General features: G+C 43.0%; 2 protein-coding genes across 3 annotated transcripts; both read right to left on the reverse strand.

Moving 5' to 3' along the window:
* Positions 1 to 17,951: 17,951 nt before the first annotated feature.
* On the reverse strand, positions 17,952 to 20,168 carry LOC125009644 (transmembrane protein 275-like). 2 transcript variants are annotated; one of them, XM_047587761.1, is made up of 2 exons: positions 19,721 to 20,168; positions 17,952 to 19,321 (listed from the first exon to the last, which is right to left on the reverse strand). In XM_047587761.1, the coding sequence occupies exon 2, from the start codon at positions 19,261 to 19,263 to the stop codon at positions 18,637 to 18,639; it is 627 nt and encodes a 208-aa protein (XP_047443717.1). In that variant the 5' UTR covers positions 19,264 to 19,321; positions 19,721 to 20,168; the 3' UTR covers positions 17,952 to 18,636. The 2 variants fall into 2 exon arrangements, with proteins under 2 accessions (XP_047443717.1, XP_047443716.1); XM_047587760.1 differs by having other exon boundaries at positions 17,952 to 19,335.
* Positions 20,169 to 20,304: 136 nt separating this feature from the next.
* Positions 20,305 to 27,568, reverse strand: mknk1 (MAPK interacting serine/threonine kinase 1). The gene is made up of 14 exons (XM_047587759.1): positions 27,440 to 27,568; positions 26,701 to 26,763; positions 26,125 to 26,218; positions 25,902 to 26,000; positions 25,704 to 25,801; positions 25,172 to 25,251; positions 25,007 to 25,080; positions 24,803 to 24,907; positions 24,655 to 24,710; positions 24,465 to 24,560; positions 24,168 to 24,362; positions 22,677 to 22,841; positions 22,500 to 22,543; positions 20,305 to 22,303 (listed from the first exon to the last, which is right to left on the reverse strand). Exons 2-14 carry the CDS (start codon positions 26,752 to 26,754, stop codon positions 22,084 to 22,086), a joined length of 1,380 nt encoding a protein of 459 aa, XP_047443715.1. The 5' UTR covers positions 26,755 to 26,763; positions 27,440 to 27,568; the 3' UTR covers positions 20,305 to 22,083.
* Positions 27,569 to 27,738: the final 170 nt, after the last annotated feature.

A 27,738-nucleotide genomic window follows, 5' to 3' on the forward strand; every position in this document is an offset into this window, starting at 1 on the left:
TACTCACTGTCACGTTTAAACTGCTTCTTTTCCTGTATGTAGAGTATTAGGCTAATCATGCAGTAATTCTGGTTTCTCTATGCTTGTCAAAAATACCTATTTCACTAGATCTGTTTTTCCTATTTATTTATTTTTTATCTTTACCATAGACATCCACGTCAGGTTAAATCATTATTGCTTATTTCTCTAATCAACCTGTTTTCTGATTGGCGCTACAACAATGTTAATTTCTAAAGTGCTACACACAAGTTCATCATCATTTATCTATGAAATCTTTATGAAAAAATAAAAATAAAAGCCGGAGGTGAAATGTTGTGCATTTCATTATTATTTTTATTATTTTAAATATTGTCGTTTTTTGTTTTTATTCTTTCGTTGAGTTCCTGTTTGTTACCATGGAAACAAAACATGTATTTTTGATTTTGGGCTGCAAAATAAAATTCATTTAAAAACCTGATAAGTTTATTCGTTAGACTCTGGCAGTGCTCGAGTGTGAACAATCTCCTCAATAATTTAATATACTTTATTTTCTTTTTCATGTGTGACAGCTTCAAACTTCCACTTGCCTCTAATGATTTTCAGTTTAAATAAGGCCTACAGCCCCTTCAAGGTCCCATTTGATGTTCAAATCACATTCCTGCACTGGTTACGTTTAGTCATGAGGCTCACAGCGCTGGACACACTTACTTCACATGAAGCGCTCCTCCACAGTTAATTGGAACTGCATACATGATATTTCACATAGTCACGGCAATGGAGGAGCATTAGCAATGAGCATGTCAGTTTGTGAGGGAGTGCGCGCGGCGGAACCTAAGAAAATACGTGCATACTTGATGTGTGAACCTTGGGCATTAATAGCAGCGGGGCCCTGGATGAGCCTCCCAGGTGACCCAGAAGACTGCAGCGTGTGTGCCGGTGTCAGTTTGATTAACTCTAATACCAGGGTTTTTGGCACATGTGGTCAGGTTAATGAAACTCAGTGAGGAGACACTTTTTCCTGGTTCCCTCCCCGCCACGAAGCTGTGGGTGACGGGATGAGGTTCAGTAGCTCCCCCTCCCCACCACCACCCTCTCCTCTTTAGGCGCCAGAGCTGTTGAGATGTGTTACTCTTCTGCCAACACATCCCTCCTTCTCTATCACAATCCTGGTGAATAACTTCTACTGAGGAGCGGTTTTGTTTGCTAACGGTAAAGTATAATATAAAGTTCATGGCACACTCTTTGCAAACTGTGGAAATTATTTTAACAAAAGAGATCACTGAAAACTTTTTCTTAGGAGGATGTACTGTAGCTCTGAATGAGCTGAAACCTGGAAACTTCAAGCGGCAGAATCCCACCAATAAAAAGCTTTCTTTAGCCACATAAATTCAGTTAAGGTTTTCCAAGGATTGCCAAGGTTATCGTGACCCCCTAGCCCTCAAAGTGTTTCTCCTTGCTCTCTCTTTCTTCGCTGACACAGAAGTAGGGCACAACGGAGAATGAGCAACACAATCGGGAGGCATCCTGTCGCTTTAAGAGGGGGACCCATCTAATCTCTCCCGATCCACTCAGGCCCTGGATTTATAAATTTCTTGCAATCTCAATACTCAAAGCCGTCTTGATTTTGGGAGTGTGTGTCTAGTTGTGAGAGAGGAAGTGTAGGACTGGCAAGAGGTACTATTGGGGGGGTTGTGGTTTGTTTGTGCTGTCCTTTAGAAAAAGAGCTTACGGGTTCAGCAGAAGAAACGCGGGGAGCTAATGTGAAGATTTAGGACTTTCTCCGAGGCTTGGCCTCGTCTAAGCTGTGTTTGCTTGAGCCGTTTGTGGGGTCCTGCTCACACTAAACCCAGATTAATATTCCCCCCATATCCAACCAGCCCAGACACCGACTCCCGGCCTCGCTGTCCTCCACCACCCCCCTCTTCTGCCTGCCTTTTCTGGCCGTGATCGTCTCCCTTCCCTAATCCAAGTCCGCTGCCTCTCATCTTGCTCTTTATCTCGTCTAAGTAAGCACCTTTCTCATGGCTTCTTTCCATGAGGGGGAAGCAGCAGGAGGAGCGTAAATATGTTTTCCCTCATCCCTCCTCATTGCTCACTGACCTCTGCGAGGTGTTATTATCAGAGAGACTGCTAAGCCCCGAGATTGCTTTTAGCCAGGTTCACCAGGGGAGAGTAAGAGTGGCTTTAATGGCTCCGGAGCGGTTTACGTGCCACCCAGTGAACACAGACAGGACGGCTACTTATTGTATTAGGCAAATGTTTCACCCTCTGAAACATAATGTCCTATAATAAATTGACAAAACTCTCTTGAATATGAACTTTGTTGGACATTGCAGTTAAGTTTCACTTCTTCATATTTAGAAGTGAAAGAACTTTTTTTTTTTTTACAATTGTACCTCATATCTAAATATCACATGCAAAATTGATACAAACAGCACCACAAGGACATACGGAGAAAAGTCACACACATAATACCAATGGTGTTCATTCAGGGCTATCACTGTGTTGCTCATTTGGTCCACTTGTGTCACTTGTTCTGCTCATATCTTTATTAAGTAGCAGCCATTTGAGTGGAAGTCATGGCCTCACTATTGAACAATACCTGACTATTTTATATTCATTCAAGGGCATTGAAACCATCACAAACAGTAGAGCGAACCACATTTTAAGACATGACTGCCTCCTGCTGCTGCTCTTCACCACTCCTGGTTGCCCAGACTCTGAAGAATCTCTCACAAGATTTTCACCAAAAGCCTCTTCCTCTTCTTCTTCTTCCTCTTCTTCTTCTCCCTTTCTGAATCAAGATTGAGGGAAGAATAACAAACGCATTTTGAGCCAAGAGAAAAGGGGGATGAATTTGGCGTGCTAAACAGGCAGGCTAAACCCATTACCTAAGTGTTCTTTATCTTCCCCTATGCTTTTGTTGTTTAATCAGCTTTGTATCTCTCCAAATCCTGGATTGAGATAACAAACAAATGGATGAGCTCAATGTGCAGAGTAGGAAAGCCTTTTTGCTGGCACCTCCAGCTCCGGGGACTATTACGGTGATGCACAGTGGTCAGAGGAGAAAACCCAGCTGGGTTAGATTCTTTGATATCTGGACCGGGCCAACCTCTAGCTCTCCCTGACATTACCTCCTGTACCTCCTCCCTGCTGTACGGGAATGGACCCGGGAAGACAGGGAAAGGGGGGGGGAGTAAAGCTTGAGCTCCCAGATTTGCAATCTTTAGCCACAATTTCTCTCTGCTTCTTCTACATAAGAAAAGAAGGATTCTAGATTATCTCTGGCATTCAAAGCCAGGGAGAGTTGAAGACTCACTGAATACAGAAAGGACTTTGCCGCCTGTATGGCGCTACAATAGCCACAGTGGTTTTTTGTCTCTGGTTGTATGGTTGGCGTCTCTTGCTGCCATATAGTCTTGACCATGAGGATCTGAAGGTAATAATAAAGTTTAAAACTAAATTGTGCACAGATTAACCTCAAATCTTGAGGTTATTATTGACTTATGGTTCTGCTTTGCGGCCGACATCAATGCCTTTAGTTGCTTGTTCATACCTTTGCCTCCTTTCATGGTTATCTATTCACAAAAATGTATTCTGTCATTAAAAAACATATAAATCTTCAATTAAACATGTTTCCTGTTTGTACAGATGATACAAATGAGAGATAAAATGTTTATTATTGAAGTTTAAAAGTGCTGATCTGAGGATTGTCTTACTGTTGGACAGCTGGCCAATGTAACTCTCTCCCTCAGTTTCCAGTCTTAGTGCCAGAAAGCCATTACATTTAGGGAATGCACATGGACACAGAAACAACACTAACAATAGAGAACGTACAGCTACACAGCAAGTAATGTAATGTGAGTTGGATAGTTGGTTAGCAAACTGTTCTTTTGCTTCTGCTCTTTCATTGTTTCTCAGGTCTCTGGTCAGGTCTGTCCCTCTCCTGCACTGAAGACATAAGACGTTGTTTATTTATCCCACGTATGGGAAATTTCCTTGTCACACTCAGAAAATGTAAAGAGGAAAATAGATTTACGGAGACATTCCACATGAAATGGTAGTTACAATTGCTGATATTAATATTAATAGTAATATTGGTAGCCCCACCATCGGCTGTTCTCGCTGCTGGCCTCTGCAAAAGAAGTCAAAAACAAGATCTGTTTTCCTGCGTGCCATAAGACTGCTCAATGCATTATAATATTTCCATCCTCCTCATCCACACACACACGCGGGACTGCTCCATTTCCACCTCTGTGCTGTTGCCATGTAATATTTTTTTCCATGTAAATAGTACTGTAAAATAAATTTATCCTTTATCCCATATTTATAAAGTTTTTAAATTTACATTCACGTGCCTGTGTATACTGTTTCTATTTACTATCATTTCATTTTGATGGAAATCTAAATGACAAATAAAGTCTAAGTCTAAATGTAATTGCTAATATTATAAAATGTTGTCAGTGGGGTAGTAGTTTCTGTAAGATAAAGCAATGCAGATGTTCATACCAATGCAAAAAAAGCAGATTCATTTTCTGCAAAAAAACAAACAAACAAACAAAAAAAAAAAAAACAGAGTCAAGTCTTGGGTGTGGGTTATTGTTGACTCAGCCTGATGTCAGTTGGCATGAAGACCCTGCGTTAGCGTTCCTTCTTACAGCGTAGATGCAGCAGTCTAATGCAGCGGGTGACAGGGCTTGTCCATGACTGATGTCAGCTTGGCCAAAATCCTCCTCTCACCCACCTCCTCCATGGAGTCCAGAGAGCAGTCCAGGACCAAGCCCATCTCACCAGCTTGTTCAGTCTCTTCCTGTCTGTCTCTGAGCTCCCACCCCCCCAGCGGACCACTGCATTGAGAATGGCAGAAGGCACCAGAGAGTCATAGAAAGTCCCGAGCAGTGACCTGCACACCTCAAAGGACCTCAGCCACCTCAGCAGATGAAGACGACTTTGGCCCCTTCTTGTACAGGTTGTTGTATTGTATTTATTACTGTTGTACACCCAGGTACTTGTATTCCTCCACGACCTCAGTGTCCACTGTTCACCAGTGTAGTGTGAAGTGGTTTCCTGCTGAAGTTGATCACCACCTCCTTTGTCTTGCCTTTGTCTGGCATTGATGTGCAGGTGGTTCATTGCACAGCAGCCTACAAAGCTGGTGATGATCTCCTTGTAGTCCAGGTGGTTTCCCTGAGATACACGCCGACAATGGCTGTATCGTCAGAAAACCTCTGGAGGCGGCAGCTGTCTATAGTGTATCTGAAGTCCGATGTGTACAGGGTGAAAAGGAAGGGAGAGAGAACAGCACCCTGCACATCAGTGAGCAGAGAAAGTACGTACATGTTATTGAGTTACTTTGAAAGTTTGATCTGAACTGCGTGTAGTGTCTGCAGAGGAACTCTTTCAGGATCTTCAGTGAAACGGCTTATTTATTTAATAGAGCAACAATGCATGAAGAAATGTAAAAAGAAAAGAGGAATCAATTAAATAAATTTTTGCAAATAATAAATGCAGAAATAAATTCACAAATGATTTAAATCAGTTAATGAATTAATGAATGCAGTGGTCAAAGAAAAACTAATATCTCAGCTTCTGTCACATTTTATAAATGAAATGAATATCTACATTGATTTTTAATATTATTTTTTGGTGTATTGGATGTAATTTTAAGTTATTTATTGAATCATTTATTCATTTATTCTTTTCATTTTTTTTTTCCTGGCAGTTTGGCTCCTTCATATAAACTGTGCCTGTGATTCTCTCCAGTGTTTCTGCTTTTTCCACAGTGACTGAACTCCGATGGCTCCTTCACCAACATCCGTACCGTGACAAACAGAGTGATTCTGCATCAAGAGATCACAAATGTGCAAATGTTTTTGGTTGTCATCTTCACTCTGCACTTGAATCTTAAAGATTCAACATGTCGCTAGATTCAAAAAGTATGAAGAGTCATAAATAATACTGCATCACTTGCTGATGTTTTCTGGGCTCAGAAGTTCTCCAGACTGACACCTAAAGTCATCTGAGAAAATAAAGAAACATGCACGGAAACAATTCTGCTCAGACCAGTGAAAGTGATGATAAGAGTGGGTGCAGGCGACCTCAATGTGCATCTCACAGTTGAATTCCCCCAGGGTAGAGGGGCTCATCGCCCCTTCTTGTACCCCCCATCAGCTACATACACACACGGCTGCAACACACACACACTGACACAGAGTCTGGGAATGCTGAGGAAAATAGCCCTCATTTATTATTGCCACACTCCCTCGACTCGTCCCCTCGGTTCAGCGGGTGCGCCGCCAAAGCACGTCTTCCACCGCCAATGTCACACAATTACCTCTTAACTGCTCAAACAAATAGAGCGACCCAGAGAGTGACATCAAATCAAAACTGTCACAGGTGATTGAGTCTAGTCATCAAGGCAGCCCGCCCGCTACCTGTCAGGAGAGTGAGGGAATGAAAGGGAGAGGGAGAGAAGAGGCAGAATGTGATAGCTGCCTTATAATAGACCCTTAATAATGTATAAACACCCCTCTCTCTTTTTTTTGCTCCTCTCATATTAAAGTTGGGCACAGAGTGCACGGTGCCCTCCTTTTCAGCCGCTCTGCTCCCTCTCGAGACTCAGGATGGAGAGAAATGGCTGTGAATGGAGTAATGATAGGGAAAATGATAGAACGGAGATTGAAATTTCCATCCTCTCTGAACCATGCCGGCTCTGCTCCTGGAAAGACATTGACTGCTAATGGGGTTAGATCACATGCATGAGTTTGAGGCCTGAGCGATGTTAGCTGCTGATACTCCAGACGCAGATTAAAGAAAAAAAAAAACTTTCTAAAAAGAAATGCTCCCTTAAGGTTTGGGGGTAGATTGTAATGTTCCCCAGGTCCCAGGTCCCAGGTTCATCCAAACTGTATGTGTTTCATTCTACCCAGGAAATCCGAAAAGAAACAGCTGATAGTTTTTGTGCATCCGTTATGCAGAGGGCGCAGGCAGACAAATGGTGTACCAGAGGAAAAACAAACATAGCACGAGCGAAGGGTTGAGCAAGAGCAAGCCAAGAGGACATTAGGGACATGATGATGTTGTCAGCGTCTGATGTAAATTGGAGAATGACACAGTCAACAGACATGGCTGGCTGCTCGCTGCAGGAACACGCCGGGGCCGTGACACTGACAAATGGAATATTTCAAAGGACTTAATCAGAGGAAATGGGGTTTGGTCTGCAGGTGACACAAGTCCCGCTCCAGCGCTCACAAAAAGAAAACTGATTGCCTGCCTCGAAACCCCTACCATCTCTCTATTTCTCCGGGTCTGTCTGCCTCTCTGCTGCCTATCTGACTCTCACTGTTTTCCCTGTCACTCCAAAGGCTTTCCGTGGGCATGTGGTACACAATTAGATTCAATCAGAGATGGCCTGTGATGACTCTGCTCCTAAAGTCAAGTTGAACCACAAAACAGAGTAAAGTGCTTACTTCTGTAAACTGCGAGCGACTTTGTTGAGAAAAAGTGAAGGAAAAAGAAATAAATTGGACCAGTGATCAGTACTTACAGCCTGATGTTTAACAGGTATCGGTATTGTTAGCTTAGCATAACGTTAGCTACCTTTGCATCTGAACAATATTTCTGTAAGTGAATGATGAGACCAGCTACTAGTGCTATTGATAGGTCACGTTATCACCAAAGTCATTGCACCTCATCTTCTGGAACCATGAATTTATGGACAACATCATAGTGATCCATTCAAATATTGCTCAGACATTTCAGCCTGGAAAAAACACACAGCTGCTCGAAGCCATGCTACAGACCTACAGTACTGAACATTTAACACAAACCACATAAATTGTGCTCCACTGACATCTACTTTGTGCGTACCACGCTAACAGTACAATAACGCTGTGTCCCGACACACACTGTGCTTTGTTTGTCTCACTGCGCCGCAGGTTACCACAAAGATGCATAGGAACAGAGATTGATTTCCCTGTTTATCACCTGCGGAGAGGTGAAGGCATCCTGGCTTATGCAGGGGGACGAGAGCTGGAGGGAGCGAAACAGCCGCATGAGAGGAGATGGGGAGAACACCTCTGAGAGGAGAGATACGTTTATTTAATATTATGCAGAAAACTTCATCGTCCAGAAGTTAGCTTCAGTGTGCCTGGACCACATGCAGGGAAAGACTGACCTGCTGCCAATTAGCCTGGTATTAAACTGCTACCCAGGCAGAAACCAGCACCAAAAGCAGGAAAAGAAATTGAAATCCATCTCCTAACTCCTCCGTATCTAGAACGTGGCATGGCAGTGCCACCAGAAGCTGAGTGCAACCATGAGATTGGTGATTTGGTGCCTCAAGTCCAATAGTCCCACGCCGCGTATGAATCACGGCAAGGGGCCGCTGCCCTGTCACAGCGGCTGCAGATCAATGATAATTACCACCTTGACATGAGTACGCTTATTACTGAACAGGATCAGGGACAGGAGCCCGAGCTGTGGTGGCCGTAGGGCCCGATCGATAGTCCAGGAATAATGGCTCTCTGGGGCCCTAGATTGGACTTTGCCACTAAACAAGCCATTACAGCCGTACGCATGACAGCTTAGGTCTAGATATGCGTCCTAACTCTCCTTCTCCTGAAGGCTTCTCTCTCAGAGCCCGTCTCACTATGGCTCCCACATGCATCAGTACTCAATCTTGTCATGGACTGTTATGGGCAGGCGAGACACATGCCTCTGGCTTCGAGACGTGTTAACCAGAAGTGAGTGATTAGGGGAAGCATGCTGCTACAACACAATGTGCTCCTGTGCAACACACCGGAGAAAGGGGCCTTGCAATGTGACCTGATGATTGCCACTGAGCACTGAGATCAAACACAGCTGCACCGGTGTGTGCACACATGAGCGTACACACAAACAAAACACACACAAAAGCAAGCACATCAACGGGTATAAGCGATGCTGATCCGTCTATGGCAGCCCTCATCTTCTTTTCTCTTTGATTTTTACCATTTCCCTCCTCCAGATCCCTTGTTTTTTTCCCTCTCCTTTTTTAATCCGGTCATACCTGTAATCGGGCTCTGCGACAGGAAACTTCAGAGAATCAATTAGTCCTCGCCTCATCCGGGAGCCAAGACGATTCCTCTCGACTTGAGCCGCAAACTCCTTCTATCAGGAGTCATTCTGCCTGCCTAACACCCAGACTCCTCTCTCCTGAGCCCGGATAGGTTTGACTCTAAGCCTCTAAAACGTTGACAACCCAAAGCGCCTTTCTCTCGGCAAGCCCTAACCGCCTGCCTCACCCCGGCCCCTTCTCCTCTTTCTAACCGTCAATGCTACCAAATAAAGAAGGATTTGTTTTTCCCCACAGCAGTACTGTGATAATAGTGCTCCATTATAGCGTTTCATCCACAATTAAATAAACAGTTCTTCTAAAAGAATTCCGGCTACATCTCATGGTGAAGTTTGATAAGAGTGGCGAAGAGGAGAAGGCGGCAGGCCCTCCTTTGTCCCGGGAAAGTTTGCCACTGAAGGGGCAGCATTGTGGACGGAGTTGTTTTTAAATGCCGCCACACGGCACAAAGGAAAACGCAAACCTGGGACTCTTCTGCCAACTACAGCAGGCCCTCGAGTGAAGTCTGGAACAAACAGAACATTGAGGGGTCAGATTTAATACCCCCGCCCCAGCCTTTTGTATTCAGATTAAAGACTAAGGAGGATTTGCAAGAGCCTGGAGTCTCTTGTTAAAAGACTGTGTTCTCCACTTAACCTGCAATTTACCTGTCACTTAAGCCCGCTGCAGCGATCATCCACACCTCTGGAAGTGAAAGGGGCTGTTATTTTTCGTCTGTTATTCACAACTCCGAAGAAAGGCTTTATGTTCACATGAGCCGGTGTAAGTGGCATAATGAATTCTTTGACAGATGCTGATTAAAGCAGCGGCAGTTTGTGAAAGATATTTAACACTTTAGAAATAAATGAGATCGCCACCAGCACTCGCGCGCACACAGGTTTTTCTCCTAATAAACCAGAAATCACTTCTTGACCAGGCGGCCTGTTCTGATGAGGTGTGTATTCTCTCGAGCGTCGTGAAAGAGATGCCTGCAGGACGTAGAGCCGAAACACACTGTGAAGCCTCTTTACTTGATTTGTATTGCCAACCCTCCTCATCTGCTCTCCTGAAAAGTCCCACCATGGAAACCTGACCTTCTTTTTCCCTCCATAACCCTCTCGCTGAGGCCAAGCGTGATTCATCCCGCCCGAACCTAGCGAGGGGAATGAATGAAACTGCCGTCATCATTCTGCCCCCACCTCATCCATTTCATCCTCTCCTGTGAGTCGTCTTGCCCTCCGCGGGACGGCCATAACGTCATTCTAAATCTTCCTCCTGAACAGAACTTTCAAAGTCCACGGCAGCAGTAAAGTGGACCATTCGTTTTCACAGCACAGCCAAAAGGAGTAATGGGAGTGATGTTGAGACATTATCAGTCACTCAGAGGCTGCCAAAGCTCCGTGAGTCACTCCTGGCCCTTCTTTTTTTTTTTTTTTTTCAAACAAGCATGTGCAGATGCCCACCAAACAGCCGCACAGCTCTTGATGGAGCTTTACACAAGTCTTTGATACGTCCCTTAATCTCCACTAAACTATCCCACTGGTTTTAACACCCTTACGCATTAGCCTATGTCTTATAACTTAAGAGTTTATCGTTACGCACTAAATTTAGACGCCCTTACTTAAGACTCAAGGGAGCTTGGGAGATGTGTGCATGCAGCGTGCAAAATTATAAACCTTCCAGAAACATAACAAAGGGACGGGAGAACGTTCATTGTTTTAGAAATCTGTACCTTCTGCGAACGAGCCATAACAGATTTGAACAGTTCGGAGGAACAATCATCTGGATGGAGGAGATAATTTTTCCACTTGGTCTGTGCGGACAGGCAAATCAAAAGAAGGCAAATCTCTCTCAAAGGGAAGGGCAGGCCCAGAAACAAAAGTCACTCATCTGCTGGAAGCCTCTCCTTGATTTCCATGTGCTAAAGAGGATCACTGTTTAGTGTGCTTTATTTTTAGAAAGCCTCCTCCATCCTCTTTTGCTTTCTCTTTCCTCATCCCCTCATCCCTCCTCTCAAAGAAACCAGTTTCCTCTGGTGCCCGTGAGAGTTGCTTGCTTTATTCTGGAGGAGTCCACCTGTCCACCCACACATCAGACCCATCCCCGGTGGCCCTCTGCGTTAAATTCCAAAGTTAAAACCCATTACCGAGCCATCAGCCCACTCATAATGCTGTCTAAAGACCTCATTTCCCTAAGTGTCCACCCCGTCAGTCACCAGAGACCCTGTCAGCTCGACCGCTCATGTCCGAGGGTCCTGGCTGCTCCGAGGCGTCACTGCCACCGTCTCCGCCTGTCCTCATCAAAAACAGGATAGGACGCTCAATCTCTAAAAATATGTCAAGGCAAAGTGACTGGGGACACAGGGGGTAAGAGACTTTGGAATGAAAGTGCCGGGTATTTCATTTACCATATCCACTCTATTAGTCAGAGCGGCGCAGTCAATCAGGGCCCCATTTTGATTCGAGGGGAGTCCGGGGAGAGAATTGGGACACGGCAAAATGGCTGACGGTCACGGCGTGGCTATTCCAGCTCAGCCCAAATCATTTTGAGGAGTTGGTGTGTATAAAATGGATTTTTACCACACGGATCCAGAACGTTACTGCCTGTCCTTGTTAACCCGAGGAGGAAGCACTGAGCATGTGCAGGTGATGAGAGAGGGCAAGGTTGAGCTACAGAGAGTCAAAGCTGAAGGTGTGTGTTAGTGTGCATGTGTGTGTGTTAGCGTGCATGTGCGTGCGAGTGTGTGCGTGTTCTGTCTGCTCACTGTCTCCTCTCCGGGTCTCCCAGTGTACCGTTCTTGTGAAATGATTTGGTAAATATGGAAAGGGGCCCCTAGGCCACACAGGCCCGGCCCCTCTTTAGGAGTGGATAATTGACTCCTTCTCCTCCTTGATAATTCATTGCTTGCATATGCCAGCTAATACATCAGTTGAAAACTGCCCTGTCCCTCATCTCCCCCGACACATGCACACACCACTACCCAGAGGACTGAGCGACTGTGGAGAGGCTGAGCATAAAAAATGGGGATGACAAATGGGAGCACTTCTAGATCTATGAATGAATTATGTCTTCTAAATACCTTGAGCAGAGGCAACTGTCAGCCGGCGTCTATACTAATCTGGGACAAAATATGACCAGCTCCGCATTAAAAAAGGAGGGAGCAGGGCTGCTAGAGAATGAGGCGAGAAATGAACGAGCAATCAGGCCATTAAAATGTGGTGTCTGATTCAGTTTTAGTGGACATTTGCACATTTATCACGAGATGGAAATGCCCCCCCTACCCCTCTTCTGTCATTTTAATACGGCCCCTTTCATTCAAATAGATTAGGATTATTCTAACAGGACAGAGATATCATTTGTTTTACAATAGCAGAGTCAGCACTCACAACAGTCATTAGGAATTAGATGGAACCGGCCCCCGTTTGGGGGGGCGCCTTGCAAACGGAGAAAAAGGATAAAATTAATGACACTTCATTTCAAAAGGTGGGGTATTAAACGGCCGCTCTGCCCGGCAACAGGGGTGGGATGGAAAGACAAATGGCTCGTATAAGACTCAGGAGCAAACCGTTTAAGAGGCGCGCCTGTGTATAAAAACTTCAGTGTGTATGAGGCACGTGGGTCACTCACCTGGTGATGATTATGTTCACACAGGGGGTCAAAGACACGCTAACCTTGCTATTGTTCTATCTTCTGGTTGTCTGGGAATGTGGTGTATTACCTGTGGGAAATGTATTTTTCAGAGAGAACCTGGTTGAGGCTCAGGGCCGCAGGAGGATCACCGCATCCCTCTGAAACGCAGTGAGCTGCAGGCAGGAGGAGGCCCAAGGACGGCGCAGTGCAGCCGGGAACTTTCTAAGATCAGTTAGAGGCCGTAATGCATTCATTCATTCCCTCACGCCTCATACTCCCACTCAACAAATAAGGAATTTGATCAAATTTGCATTGAATTCATGCAACTTAAAGGATTGTACTTCTTAAGAAAAAAATAGCTTCTTTATCAACTAAAAAATACAACATTTTAAATAATTTAATATTTATATCATATATTATTACTTAATTATGTCGTATCTCATCTTTTTTTCATTTGCATTAATTCCTATGTGAGCTAACATTGCCATTAGAGACTTCTTAAACTTGTGCTTTAAGTCTTAAAATACTTAAATTATAATATTGTAATATAATAATTAAAATTCGGAAGCGATGTGATTTTTCCACAAACAAAAATAAATAATCACAAAATCACGTCTAGTTTGAACAAAAAACAAACTAATGTGATTGTACTCACATTGGACACCTCACTAAGATGAACAAACAGTGACCGCCCATTGTTCATCAGATGAAAGGGAAAAAAATAAATAAATGCTATTGTCAAACTCTACATGCAAGAGAGATGACAAAAATGCATTTTCAATGGTAAATCCATTTTAACCATAAACAACTGCATTCTTGTACAAAATATGTGATGGAAAAAAAATGCATTTGGCTTTATAAAAAAAAAAATATTTCCTCATCTTATTTATATTATTGAGGGCAGAGAAAATAATGAAAACAAATGGTTGCAGTTTGGACACACTTTCTCAAAATTTTGACTTGTAGTGTTGGATATATATGTGTATATATTTACATTATGAATGTTTTTTAATGTTGCTATAAACGTGTTGGGCCAGGTTTCTATTTTAAATCAGATGTTACACAACACCCAGCATGTTTCTTCTCACCACGATCTGGCCATCTTTACCCGACTCAGAAACAACAGTAGTGTCCTCTAGTGTCGAGATACAGTATTGCAATCTCTAATCTCCGGCCTGTTTAAATTTGGGAGCGGTGTGATCAATAGCGAGTTTGATGTTTACTTTATGACAGAGCATAAAAGCGACTGTAATTCAACAATAATAATGCTAAATTGATCACGCTTAGAGCATCAGTGCATACACCTGAAAATGAGGAGAAACCTGGAAGGTGCATGTTCAGGAATTAAAGCTGCTACTTGTCCTGTCCTGCTCTGACGTCCTCCACTGTTTTCTTTGGTCTCAACATACGTCTAATATCAGAATTGTGTTTCTGAAGCTCCTCTAATAACCATTTATTGAACTGTTTCACAGGCCTCCATTTCATTGTACGCTCACTGAACGCGCCGCTCTGTCTAATGGGAGCTATTTACATAAAAGTAATGGCCTTTGTCACAGCCTTTTGTGAATCATTCAGGTCTCACTGACACTTAAGTGATTATGAGTCGTCAGCCTCAGTATCAACACTATTAAATTCACAAATCATTATTTTAATGAGTGGGGCGGGATGAAATATAGATAAAATTACAGCTATTTTGTGCGTTTATCAATTTTTAAAGACAGTGTCCCTCTAACAGTGATATCTGATGAGTGGTTCGTTTGAAGAACAAAATGCTGGTGTGGCTCCAGCATGATGACATAGATTTGCGGGATTATGTTATCTTATGTTATGTTATGTTAGAGAAACATGGAAAATACAGAAATTCTCTCTTTTTTTATTGTAACTGTATTTGTTCTTCACAGAAACACACCTTGATACTCTTTTATATTTTTTTTTTTTGTCTCCTCTATGTTTGATAATCTGCATACAGACTGAGTTCACTCATTCATGAAGATCAAGCTGGTTCTATCTTCTTGAGACCCAACAAAATCAGGGTGGAGAATTCCTTTAGCTAATTAATGATTTTAACTGAATTATAGAGCCTTGTTTACCTTTCCACGGATGTAGTAAGTCCCAACTGTCCATGCATGAATATGAATTGTACTGCTAGGTGGTTAACTGTAGATATGCATAAAGCTTCTTTGGAGATTAGCTAAACATTTTTTTTCTTCCTATTACATATCAAATATCTGCTTTAGAACCACAGTGAATGTATATTTTTCAGCTCTCTTTCTTCAATAAAATGGCCAGCTATTTTTAAAGTGCAGAGCTCCTGTTGCACGTGTCGCTCCCAACCAGCAACGTACCGCTGAAGACGCCGGGCCACAATTAGGTTTCAGCTTATATTGTTTTTTAAATATCCATTGGATAGTCATATCCCGCACAGACACAAAAATGAACTAACAGGTTTTAAGAGTGGGGTGATTGCCCATTTCAGTGCTAGTGATGGCCTATATTATGCGCTGGTTGCGCTGGTGCTGTGGTGTGCAGAGACATTCTGCAGCGTGATTGTCACAGCAGAGCGGCTGCTGATGTAGAGCAGAGAAATGTTCTCCGTTGACGGTCTAAAGCACAGGCTCAGATCACAACTATCCAGAACACTCGTTCCTTTTCATTGTTGAGCACACGCTGAACATTTCCTTACAAACACGTCCTCAAACGTTTTGGGGTTTGCTGTTGACGTAAATATACATTTTGTGGAAGAATGATTTTGATTCAAAAAACAAAACAAAGGTTCTTTATGTGAAATCATTGAGAAAAAGTTTCATCGGTGAAATGCATCATAAGTAAAAGTACTTCTGTAATGGCTGTATTGTGGAAATAGCAGAACAGGCAAACCAGCAACAATAAACCCTCTTAAACCCATTGAGGCTCTATTGTGCATCAACAATACTCTGGGCCCTCTTCTATCTCCCCTATCAGAGATGTCCCCAGGTTAGACTGTGTGGACAGCGCATGGTGTGTACATCACCGCCAGCGGTGTATGTCCCACTGCATGTTTGTCACCACGCATGCATCAATGTATTAGTAGTCGTGTTCTGTTACAGTCAGGATGAGAATACTTTGTTTAATTCAGTGATTCAAATACACATGGCGCGACACATGAGAGCCGGTTCTTCATGTCAGAGCTTCATGTCAGTTCGCCTACACCTGAAGGACAGATGGTTTGAAAGACAAGTAAAAGAAGTTGCATATATATACAGTATATATATTAAAGCTCAAGGAACATGGAAGGAGACACCACTTAAACAACACAGCCTTGACAGCTCTCCCCAATAAGTTTCAATCTGAACATCATCCGCTAAGTGCGGGTGAGTTTTGGGTTGTGACAGATCCTACTCATGTGAGTTTCTTATGATCTTATTGTCTCTATTCATACACACTTTAGGAGTCATTTAGGCAGAAATTGCTTGGACGGGTGACAAAACGTCTTTAAGGAAAACCAACCCAGTATCCTTTGTTTTAGTTTTCTCTTTAAAAGACTTTTCACAGAAAACAGGATCAGAACACCAATCTGGAATCACTGGACCTGCTCATTTGTGGATCCTAATACGTTCCCAAATAATATAAGAGCAATGAAGGGAGGCACTTAGTGAGATGACATCTCTCGACATCAGTAAACATACACTCCACAATTACTGGAATTGTGCCCACAATTAACACATGCAGATAAATGAGTTACTGCTATACAGGATATTATGCATCCCTTAATACTTTAACACAGTAATAAAATAACATATAAAACAGGACACTCACACAAATAAAATGCACTCTTATATAACTAAATATTGTCAAACAAAAAGAAAACTTTTTTGTCAATGGACGCACACAGACTCCCACTGTCCGAACTAACTCTTTATTTATCAAGCTGTGTTTGCTGCATTCAAGTCCCACATCGTCTGAGCAACAGAACAGGATTCAAACTACCATCTGCTATGAGCAATTAACTAACAAGCCAGCACGAGGCGGACGGGGCTTAACGGGATGAATGGTTGCTGCCTAATTAAAGCAAATATAGCCTGGCAAAGCAAACTGAAACAGAATGATGCAATCAACACAAACCCTTCTTTATACACTTGATTTCACAGCAAAGCCCAGTGTTTCTTGTTGTTCCTGTGTTCATCTCACCTGACTCTATAGCCTTTTGAAAGTTTCTATATTGTTTCCTATTGTTTCCTATTATTTTGTTTTTTTTTCAGAGATTCGACTACCTGCTGTCCACTGTGCTCCAGGACGAAGGCCTGCTCCACCTAACACGTCACCAGCCTGTCCTGTTCCGCGTCAATCATTCATCTCCAGCCCACAACCTAAGTATTTAGTAAATCCGTTTCCTGCTTTTGGAAGAAAAGTTGTCCTAACAATGAAATAGCTGTCTGCCAGTATATCATTCGTGCTGACACTGTCACATTATAAATTAAAAATGACTGGCCCCTAAAATTAATTAAAAAAAAAAAAAAAAGATAAATGAAGTCGTGTCCTTTCTGCTGAATGTGTGGTAGTACCGGAGGTAAAGCCCTGAAATGAACAAGAGTTTAAATATTGTTTTATTCATGCTGAATATGGGAAATTGGTCTAAAATTGAAGTTTAAAAATGTAGACTTAAACATTATTAGTGAGTGTAAAACCTGCTTAGCTCCTGCTCGCATTTAAAGCCATCTCTGCACTGAATTAATCCCATTGTACCGTTCTTCAGAGCAACATGACCTCATTACTAGTTTAGTAAAATGGGTGCAGGTTGCCAAGACCTGTCTCTTTATAGAAGCACTATCAGTTGTATTTTCAGACACCCACACAGCACTACCTGCAGCTATTCAAAAGGCGTCATACATGTACACACACACACACAAAAAAACAAAAAAAACACACAACACCACAATAATAGCAGGCAGAGGCTGTTGCGTTATCTTTTCCAGCGGTTGGGCCGAGTGAGGGGATCACACTGTGTGTCTTGCTGTATTTGTGGACAGCAGACGTATAATGGTGAGTAAACAGGGCTCTCGCTGTAAGCTGCTGGGTCAGATGCCAAGTGATGGGCAACATGTTAGGAGGGCGCTGTTTGCACTGGCGCCGCTGCCGCTTCTCAGATAACAAATGAATCGCCACCTTTCTTTAGAGCCTGAAAAGCAAAGCATGTGCTTTTTTTTTTTTTATGGCTTTGTTTTTGCGTGTGCGACAAAGATTCATAACCAAACCCTCACCAAGTCTCAGCTGATACTTTATTGAAGCTTCTTACAGTGAAGTACATGTGAACGTACATGTGTCCCAAACATGTGATAACATTTGTGGTAACAATTAATGTCACGACGCTGCAACGCAGGCACAGACAAGCACACCGAACACTGACTTGTTACTGAATACACGGCTCAAGGTTGCACCATTACTCACTGCGGCTGATGCAAGCAGAGATAGAGAGAGAGAGAGAGAGAGAGAGAGAGAGAGAGAGAGAGCACTTATAAAAGTGTGGGAAAAACCTGTGGCACAGCTTTACCGGGCTTACACAACAACAGCTTTTAAAACTCAGAGAAGCCTCGCTGGACACGCTCATCCTCCTTTCATAAGGTGACAAGCGCTAACAACGGTCAATCCACAGGACATGAATAGAGGATAATCAGCCTGAGATGGATGTTTCATACAACAGGAAACACACAAACACTCACTTGGATTAAGGTATCATCTCCATTCCTATTGCTGCTACTGGCAACGCAATGAGCATCTTGGAACAGAGCAATAAACATATAGGAACATCCTGAACACACTGAATGAGCTAATTTTCCAAACATGTTTTAGTCTGAAGGCAGGCGGTCTGTTGGCCATTGATCAGGGTCTCTTGTCTAATCATATGTACAAATATCAATCCTGTTAATCACAATCAGTTTACACATAAAAACCCTCTGCTACGTTGCAGAAGTGTCCTGCTCAGGCAGCCTCTGTGTGGAGCTCCTATCTTTGCTTGGTTTATCTCCAGTGACCTCCGTGTCAGAGATCTCTGACATGTCCAGCTCACCGGCTCCATCCTGGCAGGAAGGTGGGACTGTGGCGGCGGCGGCGGCGGCGGCAGCGGCGGCGGCGGTGGCTGCGTCTCCGTGACTGGAGCCTGACTTCTGAGAGGAGCTGGGGGAGTTGGTGGGGCTGAGCTGGACGGCCGTTGTGTCCTGAAGGGTGTGCTCGCTCGTCTCCATCTCAAATGCCGCCGTACCCATCCGCATCAGCCCCCACTTCTCGCCTCCTTTGGCCTTCCTGGCCATGTGCGCCGGAGGCCTCCTGCTGACCACGCAGCAGGCCGTGAAGAAAGCCAGTGCCACCAACAGTAGAAGAGGCCCGATGACGATGGGGGGGTTGCGAGTGGGGATGAAGGTGAGGGCGAAAGCTCCCACCAGGGTGATGTTGATGCCCGCCAGCATGATGCACAGGCCGCAGGCGCAGCACAGGGCCGGGGAGGGAAGGCTCTGGTGCCGCAGGGCGTGCTGCTCGGGGGTCTTTTTGGGAGCAGGTGCTCTGGAGGATTTTTCAGGTAATACCATGTCTCACTGAGAGCTCTGGTGATCAGACTGAATGACTGATCACATGACAAGACAGAGACTATGGGGAAGAGACTGAAGAGGAACAACAAACATGAGGCATTATGGAAACTGAAGAATTTAAACTTCTTTTAAAATAATTGTCTCTCAGTTGTCAAAGTCATGGTATATCTACAATTCTTGAAGACATCGAGACAACTCAAATCTAGTTGTTTTCAATATAGCTTTATTTTTATGATTCAAAGATTTAACAGCTTAGCATGCCTAAAAGAAAGTAATATAACTGAACAGCATAAGGAAACAACAGTTAACCCTTACTTATGCAAAGCAATCGTATGTATTTATGACAAAGTCATTCTTTTTAAGTCATATTTCCCTCGCTCCCGGACACCTGCCCGAAAATAACTATGTAAAACCCACACAACAAGCCTTATAATACACTATTCTGGGTGTCACTAACCTGAGATCATAAGTGTTTCGCGGTGTTTCGTCCGTCCATCATGCTGTGCAGGAGTCGAGGAGTTGGCTGTGCTCTCTTCCTCCAGTCGGTGAACAGCGGAGTGAGCGGCTGCTGCTGTTCCGCTCGCCTCTGACCACTAGGTGCGCTGCAGAGCTCATTAAAACAAATCGTCCAATCAAATCGGGCCTATGAAGTGATCAAGTTTTGCGTGTGCGCACTGAGAAAAATCAACATCAGACACACCGAGGACGCTCTTATAAATCAGTGCAGAGACAAAAGATGACGCAGAGCACCTTGCTACTTCTTCTTGCTCTATTGTTTATGATCCATCTGGGTATCAGTTACCCTCCTCTTCACCCTCTGCTTTCAGAGAAACAAGGACGCAGCATCTGTAAGAGGATCGCTATCTTTCTTGTCCATGCGTGGGCAGGTTAATCACACCACCTCCTTGTCCCCTTGCCCTCCTCTCATCCTTTAAGGACCCTTGTGCAATTACTAACAGAAAAAAAGCACATTTGCTCATAACTCCTGAATGAGGGCTTGTGGTTAGAAATTATGTAACACAGCTTAGACAAGAGAGGATATTAAAGATCTTTTTTTTTTTTTTATTGGGAACACAGCATGCCAGAAAAAAATACGCTCTACACACACAAGAGCTTTACTCACAGGACCCCATAAGAGCTTTGACAAATTTCAGTGAGGATCCATAATTGCATACCAATTACTGCATCTCATTTGATGCCATTACAAGTTCATGGGGGGCTACAAACAAGTCCTTTTATGATTCGTAATGGGAATGCGAGGGCTTTAACATCGCAAGCAGTTGTTTCCTAATGTGTGTATTCGCTCTGTCAATTCCTGCCAGCGTATAAAGGCCCTTTGTTGCTATAGGGATGAGGTGTCCATGGCAACAGTGTGAAATAAGCAGATGTGTTGTTTAATAGGCAACACATAAAGTTAACAGGGTAAGGGGATGCAGAAGTGATGGAGTGCCATCAGTGACCCAATTTAAACATGGACTGGACAATAAATAACAATTCTTTTGAAAAAAAGGAAAATGTTTCTTTAAAAAAAAAGAAGAAAAAAAAAGAAGAAAAATCAAAAAGTAACTTATCGGACGTAAGTAAGTCTTGATCAGTCCATCACTCTTTCCATTTGCACATTCACAGACTGACAAAATACAAAACTGAACAATATACAAATACGTGCTTATAAAAATAAATCCCTTCACTCCCAACACAGAGTCCCTTATCTCACCAAAATGTAAAACATCAACTATTCAAAAAATACCTTTAAGTCTCATGAACTACATACAACATAAAACTAATGCAGTTATCACAGTCGGACTGGAAACACTGAGATACTAAACCGCTAAGAGCTTAAGAAACTAAACTAAGTCTTGGGTGGGGGTTAAAAAAATACTCAAAGAAGTGGAGCATGAGGGAGTTGAAAGTATTGTTGGACTATAATAAGGTAGCCATAGCCCGTTGATATTCAAACCCTCCCAACGATCCTTCTCTCTCCTCTTCAGGTAAACTAAATTAGAGACTTATCTTAAAGTACATCAGTGCTACAGGTAGCTCGTGTTGAAGTGAAAGCAAGAAATAAGATCAAAAACTATTCTCAGTCATTTCTGTAACCTATACTTATGCTCTGAGATAGTTACTGCATGTAGCCAGATGTATGATGAAAAGTCGTTCTTTTCAAGCTACTGTGGAGAAAAACCCCATTTAAACAGGGAGTCTCCTTCTAAGAGCCATCTCTTTTGGTATCCTTTAAAACCACATAAATCCACTCATACATGCTTCATGAAGGAATAAAAGTTACCCCTTTCTTACACAAAGCTTTCAAATAAAATACTGACCTATTAACAGCTGTGATAAATTAGAGTTTGCATTAAGACGGCAGACATATATGTCCCAGTCTTCTCTAATGCTGCCTTGATTATGATATGTAATTAATTGCTGGCAATAAGAGTAGTTTCTGTTTTTGTGGTGCTCACTATAAGCCACAAATAAATCTTTAAATGAATTCTAAAAGCCAAAGCCATTCTCAGATGAGACTGTCCTTGTTTAAAACTCAGGCAGCTTAAAACGACTCTTGGTCAAATCTCCTGTCTCCAGTCTCTGCTGTTTTCAATTAGGAGGTGGCAGCCGAGGATTAACTGTCCCCCTGGTGCTCAAACTCTGTCTAGTTGAGGAGATAAGATTACTGGCCACGGAGAAGAGCTTTAACACCAGAAACAGTTAGTCACTTATGATACCGTGTGGCTGATCCGACAAGGCTCCATGTGAAAACACTAATAAAGCAGCAGTTGGATGCTGAAATCAGTCAGAAATCGTGAGGGAAGTTGAACTGGTCTTTCAGGCCGCAAGGTTGTCTGAGGCAGGCGCAAAGTCACTGGCGCGGAGAGCGTTGGACTGAGCCCGTCGACGGGCCAGGCGGGAGTTGGAAGGAGGGGAGAGTCTCATGGAGCAGACGATGACCCCGACGTCCTCCTGCTGCTCGTCGTGCTGGGATAGTTGCCGGTTAAAGGCGATGGCTTCTGCTGCGAACTGGGTCAGGTCTTTGGTGCTGCTGTTCCTACAGGAAAGTGGGCAGTAGATGATAAGAGACCCTTCCCTTCACATATATTCACCCGTAAGCAAATGAAAATTATAAAGTCAAAGAGCCCAAAGTGGTGTCATCAAATCACGTCTTCTTTCAATCTCATTTTAATTCCCCTTGTTTTTAAAAGAAAAAGCTTTAAACATTTAATTTTCTTATATGTTAGACAAACCTCTGAAGAACATGAGGAGTTGGAAGGCCTCTCTCTGGAGCATTCTGTGAAAACAGAACGACTATAATTTACTCACAGCTTTAAATGAAATAAAAATGTCACTGATTAAATACAGCAGATTCAGACAAGACTATAATAAAAACAGCTTTTATGGTGCACAGATGTAATGATACCCACCCCTTGCACCCAGGGGTGCTTGAGGACCTGAGCAGCACTGAGGCGCAGAGTGGAGTCTCGGACCAAGAGCTTGGATATGAGATCCTTGGCTCCTTGTGTGATATGAGCCCAGTCCTTGTCTGGAAACTCATACTTGCCCTGTTGGATGCTCTCAAACAAGTGACTCTGAGGAGAGAAGGTCAAACATCGTCAGCTGAGAACAGGAACTGCAGTGAAGCAGAGACACACGTACAGAACATGTGGAATGGAGTCAATGAAGCTATGGGAAAGTTCAATAAGGAAGGGATGTGCCGTTAAGCACTGTTTCCCTTCCTCTTTGGTGAATGCAGGATATTCCTACACACTTGATTTCCTCATTTCTTCTGCTCTCGAAATCACTTCACCCTCAATATCTACGTCACCACGCTCATCCAGTTTTCTATTTGCTAGCCTTATATGAGTCAGGCAATTCCCAGTTCGCATTCTTTCATTTCATTGTAAATCTGTTAAGCTGTCTTTCAGACAGTCTATCTTGAAAGCGCAAAAATATTTGTTTTGTCTTCTTTGAACTTTCAGTAACGGCGTTTGATTCTTTTAGTGAGACAACAGGGATAAGGAAGATGTTAAAATGCCTGACATTATTCCACTGTCACCTGCAGTCTCCTGCGTCATCTCGTAGGAGTGACGTGTACTGTTTAAAAAGGTGTTCCTCCTGTGAGCGTTGCCGACCTGACAGATCTGACAGATCCACCAGGTCGGCCACGGAGTGGACTGGAGCAACAGTCACCAAATCAGAAAAAAACAAATTCAAGCGTTGGATCATGGAGGCCACCGAGGTCAGGAAGCGGGCGGACCGGACCATGAGTCGGAATGAGGAAGCAGTCATGTTCTCCCACACACGGGACTCTCCCCTCCAGAGACCATCGGAGGGCGGGGGGCGTGGCCGACCTGGTGGATCTGTCAGATACGTCAGGTTGGCCACGCCTACAGGAGGAACACCTTTTTAAACAGTACCCGTCCCTCCTACCAAAGGATGCCTCTGCATGCTGACGCATTAAAAACTAACTAACATAATAACCACTGAGCAACTCAGTGTGTGTTTCAGCCAGGATGATGTTTATGGTCAATACTATTGTTTTAACACCTAAACCCTACACATAACATAACATGGTTCAATTCCACCTAAAAGCTTTGTATAAAAACATCCTCTATTTTTCTTCTTCTTTTTGGCTCATTTGGTTAAAACAATGACACACTTTGGTGTCTCATCTCTCATACTAGTTGTACTAGCTGTATTATATAAAGAGAATTTAATTTAATTTTTTTTTTACATAAATTCCAGTTAATTACTTTTTGTAATATTTTCTTAACCTTTCAGTTATTTTACTTTGCTGTAGAAACTTTATTCCCAGCTCAGGCATCATCTTTGTTTCAGAATGATGACAAGTGAAATACACACTACCACACACTCACTGTATAACTAATATGTGAGGGCAGACTGGGCAAGCATACCTGGCACGTTCTGCATGTTTCCCCGCGGTCCCAGCCACAGTCTGTGCCACAGTGGCCTGTGAAGGGTGGGCTGCCGCTCAGTAGGATGTAAAGGATCACGCCGAGGCTCCACAGGTCACAGCGTTTGTCGTAGAAGGAGGCCTCATCAGTGAACACCTCCACTACTTCTGGAGCCATGTACTCTGCCGAGCCACACTGAGAGGGTGAAAATAAAACAGGAGAATAAAGTTAGTCTTACTGACCTGATTAGTCCTGTTTGAAATTACATCAGCATGAAATTTAACATGACACGGTTACCGGTGTGGTGAGCTCTGGAGTTGTTATGGGTGTACAGGCACTGCTGAGCTTTACTCCACTTCCCAGGTCAAAGTCACAGATTTTTACTGGTGACACCTGAGTAAATACATTCAACACATATTACTATACTGTTATTTCCATAACTTTAGAGATAACTAACGTCTTTCTGGAAGAGCAAAGGGACACTTACTCGATCAGTGTATTCACAGAGTATGTTCTCCAGCTTGAGGTCTCTATGGGCTATCCCTGGAGAGAAGCACATTGGCCCCATGACAATTAGAAAAAAAAATTCTCAGGCATTCTCTAGAGACAGAGTGATTTTTTGGATATCAACCTACCCTTTGTGTGTAGGAAGTCAAGGGCTTGGGCAATGTCCTTGACTACCTTACTGGCTTCCAGTTCATCAAAATACCTTCGGTTCTGGATGTGTGTAAGAATGGAGCCTATAGGAAAAAATAAATAAATCACTTGCAGCAGTCTTCAGGCGATTATAATGATGCATGACTGCAAATGATGTAATTGTTGTATTAATTTAAACTTACCTCCACGCAGCTTTTCAAATACCAAGTAAAAGCAGGAGCTGTCCTCAAAAAACTGAATCAATTCCAAAATATTCCTGTGCAAATATGTTTTTGTGTGGATTAGAGAGTGCGTCATTCTGTGTTGTTTTCATTTTATTAAAAACCGCTCAGATTCAACACACTTACTTGTTTCCTTGACACTGGTAGAGGGTCTCCACTTCTCGAAACACTCTGCTGCGGCTGTGCCCTGCACTCTTCTCTATGATCTTCAGAAAAAAATAAAAAATATTTCAGGATTAACTGACTGAATAAAAATATAATCATTTGATGAAGAGCATTTTTTGACTTTAGTACAATTGTAGACAAAAACTTAAACCAACGTACCCTGATTAAATTACAGTTAGCTGTGTATAAAAAAACAATATCCTTGTCCCTCTATTGAATGAGTTTTGACCTGCTTTAAACTGTTTTTAGAAGAAAAATAATTAAAACAGAGTAGTTGGTAAGTTGATGTCATGTGGAAACAATGCGCAATTGCGGAAAGTGCCATAAAATCAATTTTTTCTCTAAAAGTATGCTTTTACTGAACACAAAATTAAACAAATCCAATTTTAATTTATTAAAATGTATAGCCCTGTGAAAGCTAACAAACCCCACATTAGTAAAATGTAAATAAAATAGTTGTTGCCATATGACAACACCATACAACAGAAATCACCTTCACAGCAAACTCCTGTCCATTCTGTAGGCTCACACATCCTTGAACTTTAGCATATGCCCCCTGGCCCAGGACCTCGTCTGTCAGTTTGTAGAGATCTGAAATATGAGATATATGAAAGAACAGTGGATGTTAAAAAGAACCAAGCTTCTGCTTGTACTGCATGAATGCGTCTCACAATAATTTAACCATCATTACCATCAAACGTCCCCGTGAAGCTGTCTGTTGCTCTAGTTCTTTTCTTCTTCTTTCTTTTAGCTGCATCTGGGATGTTTACTGGCTGGCTCTTTTCAATATCTGGGGCATCAGAAAAACCCATATGCACGTGGATCAGTTTCGTACATCGCACACTTTGCAAGTACAACATATACCACAAGTGCAGGCAGAAAGAGAGCCGTTGCAATAGCTTTCACAGTTGTACCTGAAGGGCCGTGCGAAATGTGCTCTGGGGAGATCCCGTTCTCCTGAACTGCCCCACAGTTTTGCCCTACTTGGCCCACAGCCAGGGAGTTACCCTGTAACAGAGAAGGAGGCCACATTGGAGGGGGAGAAAGGGAGAGAAAGTGCGAGAGTAGCCAGAGCGATCGGGTACAGTAGAGAAAGCAGGAGAAACTATACGTTGTAAAACTTTGTTTTCCCTGCAGATAAATTAGACTATTGAGGTTTTTTTTTTTTTTTTTTTTTTTTTTATATAATTATTACAACTTTAGAGAGTATCTTCCCATTTGGCAACCTGCCAAAACAGTGGGCTGATGAAAAAAAAAACAGGAAACAGCGAGACAGGGCTTATCACTTTCTGGACATTACCAGAAGCATTTACACAGCCAGTGATAGTACATGACTCACTGTGTGTGATGAAACTAGTTTCGACATGTTTCAGAGCAGACTACATTGACAGTGTCTGAACCGCTTTCTGGCAGCCTTGGCCTTATCTATCTACAAAGCTTCAGGAAGTTAAACGCGGTGTAATCAGCTGCAACAATTGAGCAAGTCATACCTGGAAAGAGTGCTGGAAGACTTGACACTCCGTCATCCTGCCGTGCCTCACCATATCTGCCAACTGAGAGTACACCGTAAATATACTCAGTTAGTCAGAGACATAAAAATAAATACTGACAAGCAAATGCAAATCAAAGACTCGGAGTAATGGAGCATATACAAAGTCTATCGGTTACGTCCTAGAGTTGTATGAGCTGTTCTCTGTCAAACGAGGGGTTCCTCTTTCTCTGACTGTCTAGTAGAGTAACATTCTGTTTCGGGATAGTCACTGAATGACCGCAGAAGTTTCACGTACAGTACAGTTAGACAATTTTAGCCTTTTAACCAGAACACATTTCGCTTCGGCAAAAGAAAGCTTTGTAATGCCGTAAAATAACTTAGCATTTGGAGTTTTATCCGCCCAAAGTTTATATGAAGATTGGCAGTTAACGTTACCCAACGTCAGCAATTTTAAGCCGGTAGTTAGCAACAGCGACGAGTTAGATGCTTAACATTAGCAATGCAAGAACAAAAATCCGCCACAACCAAGAGGAAACACCGCATAAAAAGGCTAAGTTAGCGTTAGAGTTTACTGCTACGTATAGAAACGGACCCTGTGTTATTGTCTTTAGCACCGGCTAGCTGGCTAGCTAGCAATAATCCTTAACTAGCTTGTTTTACCAAATAATGTCCATTTGGTAATTTATCCTTATAGATAGATCCGATGGCGTTAAAATTAAAATGTAAAGCATTCAAACCTGGACTCCACACTGGCCAAAGCCCCTCTGTTAAAGCTTTAGACAGCTGATGCAGGGACCCTCTGCTAGCTCGGCTCCATCATACAACAGCCACTGACGTATACAGGGCGGGAAACTACGTAACAGATGTTGACTCCGCCTCCGCCTGCATTCTTCCTTCTCCCATTGGTTCAGACGAGCCCGACCATTTCACGTCACTTGGCTTGACTCGCTGCAACGCCCCAGTCCACGTAGAAGGGATTTTTTGTGCATGATGATGGCTATTATTTACACACGCACATTAACTTTAGTGGTTTGAC

Source organism: Mugil cephalus, chromosome 6 (genome assembly GCF_022458985.1).
Source record: "Mugil cephalus isolate CIBA_MC_2020 chromosome 6, CIBA_Mcephalus_1.1, whole genome shotgun sequence".
Taxonomy (NCBI): domain Eukaryota; kingdom Metazoa; phylum Chordata; class Actinopteri; order Mugiliformes; family Mugilidae; genus Mugil; species Mugil cephalus.

What these genes read in the sequence shown, in the direction of transcription:
- mknk1 (XM_047587759.1), bottom strand. Translation starts at nt 26,754, where the DNA reads ATGGTGAGGCACGGCAGGATGACGGAGTGTCAAGTCTTCCAGCACTCT. An exon ending in CTTCACGGGGACGTTTGATG is followed by an intron (nt 25,802 to 25,901) that starts GTAATGATGGTT and finishes CTCATATTTCAG; the next exon opens with ATCTCTACAAACTGACAGAC. An exon ending in TACCAGTGTCAAGGAAACAA is followed by an intron (nt 25,081 to 25,171) that starts GTAAGTGTGTTG and finishes ATATTTGCACAG; the next exon opens with GAATATTTTGGAATTGATTC.
- LOC125009644 (XM_047587761.1), bottom strand. Translation starts at nt 19,263, where the DNA reads ATGGTATTACCTGAAAAATCCTCCAGAGCACCTGCTCCCAAAAAGACC.